Raw genomic sequence first — 16,009 nt, 5'->3', positions numbered from 1 at the left:
ATGCAATCCTTCCATGCCAAAATAAATAAAAGTATATATTACTCAACAAAATCCTACTGTACTCAATAAAATGTTTTTTAGATCATTGTAAAATCTTCACTACCGTGTCGTATATACTGGTGTAGTGTAGTAGCTCAGTGTTACTACAATTCTCAAATAAACCATCTGCTAAAATAGCTAGAAAAACACTGTGAATTGTTAACAAAGATTTTTTTCCTAGTTTTTATTTATTTGCAAGGATAAGTAGGAGAAGAGTAGTAGGGAGCAAGAAAGAAGGCAGCAGTATCTTCCGTGGACGATTCCATACTGTTCCTTTCCGAAATGACCATTCTACCCTCCGCCCCGGCCACCTGAACCGTCTCCCCCTCCGGTATAAACGCGGCACCAGCACGCAAACGGCACCACCATCTCCATTCCCACTCCTACCACCTCCTCACCGTCGTTGTGGATCTGCGCGAGCGAGGCCGGGATCGATCGTGCTGCATCGAGCGCGGGGAGAGTGACCTCTGGACTGGCGGCAGCGATGGGGTCGTCTGCGGTGCACAAGGAGGCCGTCGTCCTCGGCGGCGGCGGCGGGGCTGGGGAGGACCACCGGCTGCGGGCGCTGGCGGCGAGGACCGTGACGGACTCGCTCAGGGCGGCCGTGGCCAGGTCCAGCTCGGCGGAGAAGGCGGCCAGGCTCGAGGAGTGCGCCCGGAGCCTCGAGGCCGAGAAGGCCAAGATGGAGGTCTTCCGCCGCGAGCTCCCCATCAGCGTTCACCTCATCGCCGACGGTGCGTCCCTCCGTCCTCCCCGCTCTCGCAAGCCGCAAACGGTTCCAAGGTTATTGGATTATTTGGCTGAGTTTTATCTTTCTGCCGTGTTCGGTGCAGTGATCGAGTGGCTGAAGGATGAGGTGGCGCAGCACCGGAGACCGGCGCCGGATCAGCTGCTCGCACCGGTGCCGTTGCCGTCGCCGTCACCTGCACCTCTGGCTAAGAGGAAGGCGGAGGGCGTCAAGACGGAAGCAGACGCGAGCGACAAGCGGAGCTGGATGAGCTCCGCGCAGCTGTGGACCTGCGGGAGCCACAGCAGCACCAGCAACAGCAATGGCGACAGCGTCAAGAAACACGCCCAGAAGGTAGAGCCATGAAATGAGAACTATTGGAACACCGAAAGGAGATGTGGCCAGTTCAAATATTAAAACGAGGTGGATTTTTTGGGGAGGTTATAACCTGTGCTTAATTAATCATGCTAACTAAGATAATTTAATTAAGATTGTTTTGGAAAGGGTGAAAAGTATAGTATAGTGTCATCAAGAACTAAAAACACTAAAAGTTGTATAATGTTCAAGAATGATGGCGAATCGTTAAACTATGTGTCACTGAAAAACTAGGAAACTTTACAGCTCGTCTTGTCAGTGAAAAGTGGGAAATTTTGTGCTAGCAAACTAGAAAAAAGAAGGATAAGTAGCTCTTTCAGCTCATTTGCAGTGTCCATTTTGGAGATTTTTGCACCACAAATATTCCAATTCCAAGATGGCTTGTCTTGCTATCTTCAGATCATACTTTTTTGGTGGCGGTTTTGAGGTGTCATTTTTTTCTTAAAAAAGATGTCAATTTGTCCTAACAGATTTTGCATCCCATCACAAGAACAATCCTAATCTCCTTAGCTCATATTCGGAAGAAGTCAATTTCAGATGCCATATATGTCTGCCTGTTTCTTGTTTCTAACTTGTGTTGTCAATCTCAATCCCATCAGGTGTCCAATGCATTCATGCCACTGAATGGCTTGCCAACCTTTGCAAAATCATCGGAGAGACCAGAGGCGGCGGCCATGGCAGTCCCGGAGCTGTCCCTCTCACCCCCAGCGATCGACGCGCCCTGCCCGGCCGCCCCGAGTGCCGACAGCAGCGCCGTCACGGACGCCGGAGCTCAACGCGAGCAGCAGTCGGCGCAGCGGAAGGCCAGGCGCTGCTGGTCGCCGGAGCTGCACCGCCGGTTCGTCGCCGCGCTCCAGCGCCTCGGTGGCCCGCAAGGTGGGGGTTGAACAATTTGTAAATCACATTGTTTGTTGGAGAATTAAGACGTGTTCCTCGTGGTTGGTGTGCTGAATTTTTGCTTTGCTGTTGATGCAGTGGCCACTCCTAAGCAAATCAGGGAGATGATGAAGGTGGATGGGCTCACGAATGATGAGGTCAAGAGCCACCTGCAGGTTTGTTCTTATTAACTTCTGTCTGTTCATCAATCAATCTACTACTCCTATTTTCCATGTTTCCAACCACATGTACATTGGAACATTTACGAGAAATACAATTCTCTCCGTGCAGAAATACAGGCTGCACACACGGCGAGCATCCGACGGCGAGCAGCAGCAGTCGGCGTCGGCCGGGCAGTGGCCACGGCCGGAGCAGTACACCACGTCGCAGCACAGCTCCTCGCAGTCCGGCTCGCCTCAGGGGCCGCTGCAGCTCACCGTGTCGAGCCGGGGGATGTCGGTGACCGCCGGAGACAGCTGCGATGGCGGCGAGGAGAACGAGGAGGAGGACGGCAAGTCGGCGAGCTACAGCTGGGGAATGCAGCAGAACGGCACGAAGGCCTCGTCGTCGTCTTGAACACCAAAAAGCACATGTGTGGAATTTTCAGAGGCACGCTGCACAGCAACACCAACACACTACCGAGGGTTCAGGGTTGAGGCTTTTCTTCTTCTTTGTGTACAGTGGATGAGAGATTAGAGGTGTGTTCTTTTTGAGGTGGAATGTGCCGAGAGTTAACTGAACTGACGTGAGTCGTTGGGTCATACTGTATTAGAGATATGAGCTATGTTATTAACATTCTATACAACTTTTGGTTAAAATTGAGTGACGATCTGTCGTGCGTGCACTCCATGGCATCCACCAGGAGGAGCTCACTGCCAATTTTCCGTGTGGCACCCGAGCCTTCGATCTTCATCCAACACTAATATTAATATGTAAGAGCATTACTAGTAAAGCCCTGAAATCCTCAAATCCTTAAAAATAACTGCTTTTTTATAGTTTTCGTTGAAAAAAAGCCGTAGGCTAGAACCCCTTAACCCTCAAACCCTCAAATTTTTTTAAAGGTCCAACCCTCAAACCCTCTCCCAATCCTCAAAAGTAAGGGTTGGGGAGCAAAACCTACCCAACCCTCATTTGGTGGTTATACTCGCGCGGGAGGGAAAAATCCTCCCAACTCCCGCGTCCACGCCCGCGACCGCCGCTGCTAGTCGCCTCCGTTGCCGGCGGCCGCCCCGTCGACCTCCCGCGCGCAACAACAACGCCGTTCATGGGGAATATTCCGTTATAATGGTTGGGTTTGAGGGTTCTGATCTTTGCCCCTGTTTTTCAACCCGTAAAAGTGCACAAAAAAAATCATTTTTGAACCCTTAAAACGCTAGTGAGGATTTGAGGATTTGAGGGTTCTACTAGTAATGCTCTAAGGACATTTCTAACACCGGTTAGAGGAGCCGATCCCCAATCCGTTGTAAGAGAGTAATTCTTTTTACCGTGGCCCCGACTTTCTCCCTAAATATACTCCACTGCTTCTGGCCAAAGGTTTTGACGTGGCATAGGAAATTCGCTCTAGGATCGATCACATCAAACTGCACGAACACACGCGCATAAAGAACTGATAGCCAAAAGGCCCTTGTCGTGCCCTCTTTTCCCCTTTCTTTATTTCTTTTTTGATTTTCTCAATCGGTATTAATCTCAAAGCCACGCCTGTGCTTATATACACGCACAGGCAATACCCCTGTTGCAAATCTACTTGAACTGGACTTCTACTTGAACCTGACACGGAATAAGCTTTCCTATTCTACTTGTAGATACTGAACACATACAAATGCTAACCGGACTCATACTCCTAGATGCATTGGACATAGCCTAGTACTACTAGACCACGCCTAACTTACCTAATCTACTTTCCACGGCAACGCTGATCACCTTTCACTAATCCTAAACTGGCTCAAACACAACTAGCACCACATACGTGACCACCTCCTAGTAAAACTACCAAAACTAAACTAGGTTTTGTTTGGATTACCTAACATCTCCGTGCAGAAATACAGGCTGCACACACGGCGGGCATCCGACAGCGAGCAGCAGCAGTCGGCGTCGGCCGGGCAGTGGCCACGGCCGGACCAGTACACCACATCGCAGCACAGCTCCTCGCAGTCCGGCTCGCCTCAGGGGCCGCTGCAGCTCACCGTGTCGAGCCGGGGGATGTCGGTGACCGTCGGAGACAGCTGCGATGGCGGCGAGGAGAACGAGGAGGAGGACGGCAAGTCGGCGAGCTAAAGCTGGGGGATGCAGCAGAACGGCACGAAGGCTTCGTCGTCGTCTTGAACACCAAGAAACACATGTGTGGAATTTTCAGATGCACGCTGCACAGCAACACCCACACACTACCGAGGGTTCAGGGTTGAGGCTTTTCTTCTTCTTTGTGTACAGTCGATGAGAGATTATGAGGTTGAGAGGTGTGTTCTTTTTGAGGTGGAATGTGCCGAGAGTTAACTGAACTGACGTGAGTCGTTGGGTCATACTGTATTAGAGATATGAGCTATGTTATTAACATTCTATACAACTTTTGGTAAAAATTGAGTGACGATCTGTCGTGCGTGCACTCCATGGCATCCACCAGGAGGAGCTCACTGCCAATTTTCCGTGTGGCACCCGAGCCTTCGATCTTCATCCTATGCTACAACACTAATATTAACATGTAAGGACATTTCTAACACCGGTTAGAGGAGCCGATCCCCAATCCGTTGTAAGAGAGTAATTTTTTTTACCACGGCCCCGACTTTCTCCCTAAACATACTCCACTGCTTCTGGCCAAAGGTTTCGACGTGGCCTATGTTCACAGGATCATGCCAATGGTCTCGGGTGGCCACACTGCCTCAGTTAATGGCCAGGTCAGCAACTTCTTTGCCAATGGTCGGGGCCTACGACAACGCGATCTTGCTTCTCCTATCCTGTTTAACTTTGTCGCGGACGCCCTATCTCGTATCTTATCGAGAGCTGCTTCTCATGGTCACATTTCCCCGGTCATTTCCCACCTTATTCCAGAAGGGGTCATGCATCTGCAATATGCAGATGACACGATCATTATGGTGGAACCGAATGATTCCTGCATTGCCCACCTTAAGTTTTATTCTTCTCTGTTTTGAAGCCCTCTCGGGTCTCAAAATCAACTTCTCCAAGAGCGAGGTTATTGTCACTGGTGTCGATGACACTGAGGCCACACAGGTGGCCCATCTTCTCAATTGTAGTCTGGGAAGCTTTCCTTTCAAATACTTAGGCCTCCCGATCTCCCAGGACAAGGTATACGCCAAAGAGTTCGCCCCTGCAGTTGCTAAAGTTGGCAATAGAGTGCTCCCTTGGCGAGGTAGATACAATACAAGTGCTAGGAAAGTGGCACTGATTAATGCTTGCCTGTCTTCCTTACCAATGTTTATCATGTGCTTTTACCTTTTATCTGCTGGCACGCACGCTGGTTTTGATAAGTATCGGGGTGCTTTCATCTAGAATGCGGTAGATAATAGACGCAAATACATATTGGTTAGATGGAAGATAATATGCAGACCCAAAAACCTTGGAGGGTTGGGCATTATTAACACTGCTATTATGAATAGATGCCTCATGATCAAATGGTGGTGGAAAATTATGACCACGGGCGCTGATACCTTGTGGTTTTCTATCCTTAAGGCTAAATACTTCCCCTTCTCTAACCCTATGTTCACTCCCTCTCGGGGAGGATCGCAGTTTTGGAAAGATCTCATCAAGGTCCGTCCTCTATTTCAGGCTCACGTCAAGTTTGTGGTTGGTAATGGAGCCTCCGTCCGCTGTTGGTTCGACTGGTGGTGTGGAGATTCACCTCTCTCTGTGACCTTCCCTACTTTGTTCTCTTACTGTCCTAACCCGAATATCTCCATCGTGGGGCTCTCGGCTAATAATTGGGATCTAGCCTTCCGGCGTTCGCTATCCCTTGAAGAGTTGGAAGAGTGGCAGCAGCTTACTACCTTCTTCCCCACGCTCTCGGAGGCAGAGGACACAGTGGTCTGGCCTCACGTTTCTTCTGGCCATTTTTCTGTTAAGTCTTTATACTCTAAGCTTATTGGTGGTAACCCCACTAACAGATTTAACCCGATTTGGAGGGCTCGGATTCCCCCTAAGGTGAAGATCTTCCTCTGGCAAGCTTTTAAAGGCCGTGTCCCTATGGCTGACCAAATTCATAAACGTAATGGCCTGGGCTCAGAGTCTTGTGCCCTTTGTGGCACCCCGGAGGACACTAACCATATCTTCTCTCATTGTGTCTTGGCTAAGCTGGTCTGGAGCTGTGTTAGGTCGTGGCTTCAGGTGCCATGGGCACCATCTTCGTTGTTTGAGCTTCGGGTCCTCGCCAATGACCTAGTTGGGGTCATTAAGTGAGTATTTTGGGTTGGTCTGGGGCAATCTGTTGGGCCTTGTGGACAACCAAAAACAAATTTACCATCGAGCATGTTTTTCCTCCTAAACCTGTTGATTGCTTATTTAAATCTTGCCTGTTCCTGCAGCAGTAGAGATCATTGACTAAGGCGGAGGACCGGGACGCTTTTGACCTTCTGATATCTAAAATTCGGGCCTCGGCGTCTTCCCTATCTAGGCAGGAGCCAGCTACGTAATTCCCTCCACGTTTCTTTTGACTTAGTTGGTGGCTATGCCGTTTTAGTCGTCTCTTCTTATCTTCCAGCCTGCGCGCCGTGCTGCTGGCCTGGGTTCCCTGTATCTCATACTTTCGTAACTCCCTGTCGCCCTTGGTTGGGTGTGGTTCTATATGTGGTTATGAGGTTTTTGGAACACTGCCTAGTGGCTTTATTTATAAAGTCGGGCGTATGCCTTTCCTCTAAAAAATATACTCCAGTGCTCGGCGCTGAGTAGAAACCACGCCTCTCCCTCGCGTCGCCCCATGCACCACATATTCGCCGGCGCGCCTCTTGGATTGTTGATTCGTCGGGTTGCTTCATTGCTTCTAATTTTTCTGTCGGCCGCCGCATCTCACCTTGCTTGCACACTGCTGCAGGTCATTCGCTCTCGTCGCCGCTGGCCTGTTTGGTTTGAACGACACCGGTCGACCGGTTCACAACCACCACACCCCAAGTGTTCGAGAAATTGCCTAGGTGGTTTTTTTGTTTGTTTCTTTGTGAACTGACCTGTTTGGATTGAACCTAGCCGTTTGAATGTCTGGTGGCTTTATTTATAAAGAGGTTGAGGGAGATGGTCTTGGAAGACTCGTCGTCATTGGAAGAGGAAGAAGACGGCGATGACTTTGACACCGTTTTAAGCATGAGTTTCAATGATGATGTTCGACGCCCTAGGAGAGGATCACATTTTGGCCGCATACACATCAACTGTGATAGAGCGGAGGGTCATGCCAAGATCATGAGAGACTACTTTGCCCAAAGGCAACCTATTCAGAGAAGTACTTTCACCGGCGCTTTCGGATGCACACAAGTCTTATTCTGACCCTTGCAAAAGCCATTGAGAGATATGATGACTGGTTCAAGCTCCGAAGAAATGCATGTGGAGAGATAAGTGCAAGCCCTCTAATGAAGTGCATTGTGGCTGTTCGAGTCTTGGCGTATGGGTGTTCGGTCGATGCAATTGATGACTATGTCCGCATTGGTAAAGACACAACCTTAGAGGCCGTTCGAAGGTTCACTAAAGCAGTGATCGTTGTCTTTGGCACGGAGTACTTGAGATCACCAACCAAGGAAGACACCCAGAGGTACATGACTGAGATTGAAGCAAGATGATGGCCAGGGATGCTTGGATTAGTTGACTGTATGCACTGGACATGAAAGAATTGTCCTGCAGGGTGGAAGAGTCAGTACAAAAGCTACTATAGCGATCATTCTTGAGGCAGTTTCATCGAAGGATCTTTGGATATGGCATTCATTCTTTGGTTTGCCTGGCTCTCACAATGATTTGAATGTGCTGTCGAGATCACCACTGTTTTCTAGGCTTATTATAAGTGAAGCTCCTGCTTCCAACTATTTGGTCAACGGGCACAACTACTCGATGGGTTACTACCAATTTTTTTCCATAGGGTGGCCCAAGACTTATCATTCAGAACGTTGTTGGAGGGCCCCACTCATTCTTGAAGCCAGCCCTCCAACCATGACTTTATAGGTACAATTGATACGTCTCCGTCGTATCTACTTTTCCAAACACCTTTGCCCTTGTTTTGGACTCTAACTTGCATGATTTGAATGGAACTAACCCGGACTGACGCTGTTTTCAGCAGAATTGCCATAGTGTTATTTTTGTGCAGAAATAAAAGTTCTCAGAATGACCTGGAAATCAACAGAGAATTATTTTGGAATATATAAAAAATACTAGAAGAAGAATCCACGTCAGGGGGGCCTCCACCTGTCCATGAGGGTGGGGGGCGCGCCCCCTGCCCCGTGGGCCCCCTGATGCTCCACCGACCTCAACCTTGACTCCATATATTCACTTTTGGGGAGAAAAAACCCAGGGAGAAGGATTTATCGCGTTTTATGATACAGAGCCGCCGCCAAGCCCTAAACTCTCTCGGGAGGGCTGATCTGCAGTCCGTTTGGGGCTCCGGAGAGGGGAATCCGTCGCCATCGTCATCATCAACCTTCCTCCATCACCAATTTCATGATGCTCACCGCCGTGCGTGAGTAATTCCATCGTAGGCTTGCTGGACGGTGATGGGTTGGATGAGATTTATCATGTAATCGAGTTAGTTTTGTTAGGGTTTGATCCCTAGTATCCACTATGTTCTGAGATTGATGTTGCTATGACTTTGCTATGCTTAATGCTTGTCACTAGGGCCCGAGTGCCATGATTTCAGATCTGAACCTATTATGTTTTCATCAATATATGAGAGTTCTTGATCCTATCTTGCAAGTCTATAGTCTCCTACTATGTGTTATGATCCGACAACCCCGAAGTGACAATAGTCGGGACCTCTCCCGGTGATGACCGTAGTTTGAGGAGTTAATGTATTCACTATGTGTTAATGCTTTGGTCCGGTACTCTATTAAAAGGAGGCCTTAATATCCCTTAGTTTTCAATAGGACCCCGCTGCCACAGGAGGGTAGGACAAAAGATGTCATGCAAGTTCTTTTCCATAAGCACGTATGACTATATTCGGAATACATGCCTACATTACATTGATGAACTGGAGCTAGTTCTGTGTCACCCTAGGTTATGACTGTTACATGATCGATCGCATCCGGCATAATTCTCTATCACCGATCCATTGCCTATGAGCTTTCCATATATTGTTGTTCGCTTATTTACTTTTCTGTTGCTATTGTTATCATCACTATAAAACACCAAAAATATTACTTTTGCTACCGTTACCTTTTACCACCGTTACCACTACTATCATATTATTTTGCTACTAAATACTTTGCTGCAGATATTAAGTTATCCAGGTGTGGTTGAATTGACAACTCAACTGCTAATACTTGAGAACATTCTTTGGCTCCCCTTGTGTCGAATCAATAAATTTGGGTTGAATACTCTACCCTCGAAAACTGTTGCGATCCCCTATACTTGTGGGTTATCAACAATCATCCTATATGCTGATCGGACAGAAAAAAAATCCATTTTTCTCAAAACTCCAAGACCAAAAATCATCAATAATCTGGGTACAAATCGGTATTTGCATAATGGTGAAGCATCATACGACAAGAAAACTTGTTGTACCATGTATGTATTCCATCTTGCATTACCTTGGTCCAGGAGTTCTGCCACCAACTGTGGTGGTTGTGGTATTAATGATACTATCGGTCTCATATTCTCTTGCCTCGTGATCCCATTCATGTCCCAAATGTTCGTCTGGCCTGTACCAATACAGCAAATTAATCCCACATTTAAATTTTCACGGCCGTCTATCAAAGATCTCCAAATCTGAGAAGCATGATTGCAAGTTCAGCAGTAAGGAAGTCAGAGGTGGGATATGTTGGGGAACGCAGTAATTTCAAAAATTTCCTACGCACACGCAAGATCATGGTGATGCATAGCAACGAGAGGGAAGAGTATCGTCCACGTACCCTCGTAGACCATAAGAGGAAGCGTTATGAGAACGCGGTTGATGTAGTCGAACGTCTTCACGATCCGACCGATCCAAGTACTGAACGCATGGCACCTCCGAGTTTAGCACACGTTCAACTCGATGACGTCCCACGAACTCCGATCCAGTAGAGCTTCACGGGAGAGTTCTTTTCAGCACGACAGCGTGATGACGGTGGTGATGTTGCTACCGACGCAGGGCTTCGCCTAAGAACCGCTACGATATGATCGAGGTGGATTATGGTGGAGGGGGCACCGCACACGACTAAGGGATCAATGATCAACTTAAGTGTTCTAGGGTGCCCCTGCCCTCGTATATAAAGGAGCAAGGGGGAAGGACGGCCGGCCCGTGTAGGGCGCGCCAGGAGGAGGATTCCTCCTCCTAGTAGGAGTAGGACTCCCTTTCCTACTCCTACTAGGAGGAGGAAAGGAAGGGGGAAGGGAAGAAGGAAGGAGAGGGAGGAAAGGAGGAAAGCAGGGCCGCCCCCCTAGTCCAATTCGGTTTGGGCTAGGGGGGCCGCACGCCCTGCCTCCTCTCTTCCACCACTTGGCCCATGAGGCCCAATACTTCTTCCCCGTATTCCTCCGTAGTACTCCGAAAAATACCCGAATCACTCAGAACCTTTCCGATGTCCGAATATAGTTGTCCAATATATTGATATTTACGTATCGACCATTTCGAGACTCCTCGTCATGTCCCCGATCTTATCCGGGACTCCGAACTACCTTCGGTACATCAAATCACATAAACTCATAATACCGATCGTCACCGAGCATTAGGCGTGCGGACCCTACGGGTTCAAGAACTATGTAGACATGACCGAGACACGTCTCCGGTTAATAACCAATAGCGGAACCAGGATGTTCATATTGGCTCCTACATATTCTACGAAGATCTTTATCGGTCAAACCGCATAACAACATACGTTTGTTCCCTTTGTCATCGGTATGTTACTTGCTCGAGATTCGATCGTCGGTATCTCAATACCTAGTTCAGTATCGTTACAGGCAAGTCTCTTTACTCGTTCCGTAATGCATCATCCCGCAACTAACTCATTAGTCACATTGCTTGCAAGGATTATAGTGATGTGCATTACCGAGAGGGCCCAGAGATACCTCTCCGACAATCGGAGTGACAAATACTAATCTCGATCTATGCCAACTCAACAAGTACCATCGGAGACACCTGTAGAGCACCTTTATAATCTCATAGTGTTCCTACATTGTGACGTTTGGTAGCACACAAAGTGTTCCTATGGTATTCAGGAGTTGTATAATCTCATAGTCAGAGGAACATGTATAAGTCATGAAGAAAGCAGTAGCAACAAACTAAACGATCATCGTGTTAAGCTAACAGAATGGGTCAAGTCAATCACATCGTTCTCTAATGATGTGACCCCGTTAATCAAATGACAACTCATGTCTATGGCTAGGAAACTTAACCATCTTTGATTCAACGAGCTAGTCAAGTAGATGCATAGTAGTGACACTCTGTTTGTCTATGTATTCAGACATGTACTAAGTTTCCAGTTAATACAATTCTAGCATGAATAATAAACATTTATCATGATATAAGGAAATAAATAATAACTTTTTAATTGCCTCCAGGGCATATTTCCTTCAGGATAATACACTGCTTTCAACATCCTTGCACTCGGAGAATCTGGATTTTCATGTATCATCCGCGCTTGCTAGCAAGAAGTGCCTAGTTGAATATTTCAAAATCTCGAAATCCCAATTCGCCCATGTATTTTGGCATACACATTGTGTCCAAGGATACCCAATAGGTTTTGTGCCATCCTTGTTTACTACCCCACCAAAAGACTTCAATCATGGAAGTTAATTTTTGGCACAAGCCCCTAGGAAGCTTGAAACAAGACATAGCAAACATCGAATTTGCTCGTGCCACAGATTTAATCAATACCTCCTTACTAGCATCTGATAACAAATTTTCCATCCATCCTTGAATTTTGTTTTGGAGTCTATCCTTGAGATATCTAAAAGCCCCATTTTCTGAAATATCCACATCACACGACATACTAAGGTATTTCTCATTTAGCTGCTCATTTGTAACTTGCAAGATACTTTTAATACCATTCCTTACCTCCTCGGGGAATCCCTTATTGAAAAAACCCGATGACGTATCCTTATTTATTCTCTAACCTGGAGTGCGAGCATAGGCTTCCAATAGGAGAGATACTTTGTTGTAGGGTGAAACCCTAGAGGGGATATTTTCACACTTGGAGGGGGAAAAGGGCAAGAACACACAAGAACACAAGGAGGAAATCACTCTAACAAACCCAAATAACACATCCACTAGAGTAGCATAGAAGAGATCTGCTGTCTACTGCACAACTTTATCCTTGTAGACGTTGTTGGGCTTCCAAGTGCAGAGTTTTGTAGGACAACAACAAATTTCCCTCAAGTGGATGACCTAAGCTGAGGCGTAGGTTGAAGATGGTCTCTCTCAAACAACCCTACAACCAAATAACAAAGAGTCTCTTTTGTCCCCAACACACCCAATACAATAGTAGATTGTATAGGTGCACTAGTTCGGCGAAGAGATGGTGATACAAGTGTAATATGGATGGTAGATATAGGTTTTTGTAATATGAAAATATAAAAAGAGCAAGGTAGCAAGTGATAAAAGTGAGCGAAAACGGTATTGCAATGCTTTGAAACAAGGCCTAGAGTTCATACTTTCACTAGTGCAAGTTCTCTCAACAATGATAACATAATTGGATCATATAACAATCCCTCAGCATGCAACAAAGAGTCACTCCAAAGTCACTAATAGCGGAGAACAAACGAAGAGATTATTGTAGGGTACGAAACCACCTCAAAGTTATTCTTTCTGATCGATCTATTGGGCTATTCCTATAAGTGTCACAAACAGCCCTAGAGTTCATACTAAAATAACACCTTAAGACACACATCAACCAAAACCCTAATGTCACCTAGATACTCCAATGTCACCACAAGTATCCACAGGTTTGATTATACGATATGCATCACAGAATCGCAGGTTCAACTATTCAAACCAAACACAAAGAACTTCCAAGAGTACCCCAAAGTTTCTACCGGAGAGTCAAGACGAAAACGTGTACCAACCCCTATGCATAAGTTCACAAGGTCATAGAACTCGCAAGTTAATCACCAAAACATACATCAAGTAGATCACGTGAATATCCCATTGTCATCACAGATAAGCACATGCAAGACATACATTAAGTGTTCTCAAATCCTTAAAGACTCAATCCGATAAGATAACTTCACAGGGAAAACTCAATCCATTACAAGAAGGTAGAGGGGGAGAAACATCATAAGATCCAACTATAATAGCAAAGCTCGTGGTACATCAAGATCGTGCCAAAGCAAGAACACAAGAGAGAGGGAGAGAGATCAAACACATAGCTACTGGTACATACTCTCAGCCCCGAGGGTGAACTACTCCCTCCTCGTCATGGAGAGCGTCAGCATGATGAAGATGGCCACCCGTGATGGTTCCCCCCTCCGTCAGGGTGCCGGAACAGGGCCCCGATTCGTTTTTGGTGGCTACAGAGGCTTGCGATGGCGGAACTTCCGATCTAGGTTTTGTTCTGGAGGTTTGGGGATATATAAGAGGTGTTGGTGTCGAGAACAAGTCAGGGGAGTCCACGAGGGGCCCACAAGGTCGGAGGGCGCGCCCGGGGGGTAGGGTGCGCCCTCCACCCTTGTGGAGGCCTCGTGGATATTCTTGCCCAACTCTTTTGCTTCGGGGCTTCTTCTGGTCCAAAAACGATCATCGGAAAGTTTTAGGTCAATTGGACTCCGTTCGATATTCCTTTTCTGTGAAACTCAAAAACAAGGAAAAAACATAAACTGGCACTGGGCTCTAGGTTAATAGGTCAGTCCCAAAAACCATATAAAATAGCATATAAATGTATATAACACATCCAAGATAGATAATACAATAGCATGGAACAATCAAAAATTATAGATACATTGGAGATGTATCAAGCATCCCCAAGCTTAATTCCTGCTCGTCCTCGAGTAGGTAAATGACAAAAATAGAATTTTTGATGTGGAATGCTACCTAACATATTCATCCATGTAATTTTTCTTTATTGTATTATGAATATTCAGATCCATAAGATTCAAAACAAAAGTTTAATATTGACATAACAACAATAATACTTCAAGCATACTAACAAGGCAATTATGTCTTCTCAAAATAACATGGCCAAAGAAAGCTTATCCCTACAAAATCATATAGTCTGGCTATGCTCCATCTTCATCACACAAAATATTCAAGTCATTCACAACCCCGATGACAAGCCAAGCAATTGTTTCATACTTTTGATGTTCTCAAACTTTTTCAACTTTCACGCAATACATGAGCGTGAGCCATGGACATAGCACTATAGGTGGAATAGGAGGTGGTTGTGGAGAAGACAAAAAGAAGGAGATACTCTCACATCAACTAGGCATATCAACGGGCTATGGAGATGCACGCCCATCAATATATATCAATGTGAGTGAGTAGGGATTGCCATGCAACAGATGCACTAGAGCTATAAGTTTATGAAAGCTCACAAAGAAACTAAGTGGGTGTGCATCCAACTTGCTTTCTCACGAAGACCTAGGGCAATTTGAGGAAGCCCATCGTTGGAATATACAAGCCAAGTTCTATAATGAAAATTCCCACTAGTATATGAAAGTGACAATATAGGAGACTCTCTATCATGAAGATCATGGTGCTACTAGAAGGAAATATGCCCTAGAGGCAATAATAAAGTTTTTATTTATATTTCCTTATATCATGATAAATTTTTATTATTCATGCTAGAATTGTATTAATCGGAAACTTAGTACATGTGTGAATACATAGACAAGCAGAGTGTCCTTAGTATGCCTCTACTTGACTAGCTCGTTAATCAAAGAAGGTTAAGTTTCCTAGCCATGGACATGTGTTGTCATTTGATGAGCGGGGTCACATCATTAGAGAATGATGTGATGGACAAGACCCATCTGTTAGCTTAGCACTATGATTGTTTAGTTTATTACTATTGCTTTCATCATGACTTATACAATAACTATGAGATTATGCAACTCCCGAATACCGGAGGAACACTTAGTGTGATATCAAATGTCACAACGTAACTGGGTGATTATAAATATGCTCTACAGGTGTCTCCGATGGTGTTTGTTGAGTTGGCATAGATCAAGATTAGGATTTGTCACTCCGTGTTTCGGAGAGGTATCTCTGGGCCCTCTCAGCAATGCACATCACTATGAGCCTTGCAAGAAATGTGTCTAATGAGTTAGCCACGGGATGATGCATTATGGAATGAGTAAAGAGACTTGCCGGTAACGAGATTGAACTAGGTATGATGATACCGATGATCGAATCTCTGGCAAGTAACATATCGATGACAAAGGGAACAACGTATGTTGTTATGCAGTTTGACCGATAAAGATCTTCATAGAATATGTCAGAGCCAATATGAGCATCTAGGTCCCGCTATTGGTTATTGAATGAAGATCTGTCTCGGTCATGTCTACAAAGTTCTCGAACCCGTAGGGTCCGCACGCTCAACATTCAATGACGATTTGTATTATGAGTTAAGTGATTTGATGTACCGAAGATTGTTCGGAGTCCCGGATGAGATCACGGACATGGCGAGGAGTCTCGAAATGGTCGAGACATAAAAATTTATATATTGGAAGGTTACATTCGGACACCGAAAGTGTTCCGGGTGGTTTTGAATAAAACCGGAGCGCCAGAGGGGTTATCGGAACCCCCCCGGGGAAGTAATGGGCCTTAGTGGGCCTTAGGGGAGAGAGAGGGCAGCAGCCAGGAGGTGGCGCCCCCCAAGGGGAGTCCAAATAGGAGTAGGGGAGGGGGGCGCGCCCCCTCTTTCCCTCTCCCTCTCCCTCTCCTTCCTTCTT

At 46.2% G+C, this 16,009-nt stretch overlaps 1 protein-coding gene across 1 annotated transcript; it reads left to right on the top strand.

The window, feature by feature from the left end:
- Positions 1 to 393: 393 nt before the first annotated feature.
- On the top strand, positions 394 to 2,843 carry LOC123102390 (transcription factor HHO6). Its single transcript, XM_044523731.1, has 5 exons — positions 394 to 773; positions 873 to 1,120; positions 1,741 to 2,017; positions 2,117 to 2,193; positions 2,309 to 2,843. Exons 1-5 carry the CDS (start codon positions 524 to 526, stop codon positions 2,591 to 2,593), a joined length of 1,137 nt encoding a protein of 378 aa, XP_044379666.1. The 5' UTR covers positions 394 to 523; the 3' UTR covers positions 2,594 to 2,843.
- Positions 2,844 to 16,009: the final 13,166 nt, after the last annotated feature.

Source organism: Triticum aestivum, chromosome 5A (genome assembly GCF_018294505.1).
Source record: "Triticum aestivum cultivar Chinese Spring chromosome 5A, IWGSC CS RefSeq v2.1, whole genome shotgun sequence".
Taxonomy (NCBI): Eukaryota; Viridiplantae; Streptophyta; class Magnoliopsida; order Poales; family Poaceae; genus Triticum; species Triticum aestivum.
The sequence above is the reverse complement of the archived record's forward strand: the minus strand, read 5'-3'. Positions and strand labels throughout refer to the sequence as shown.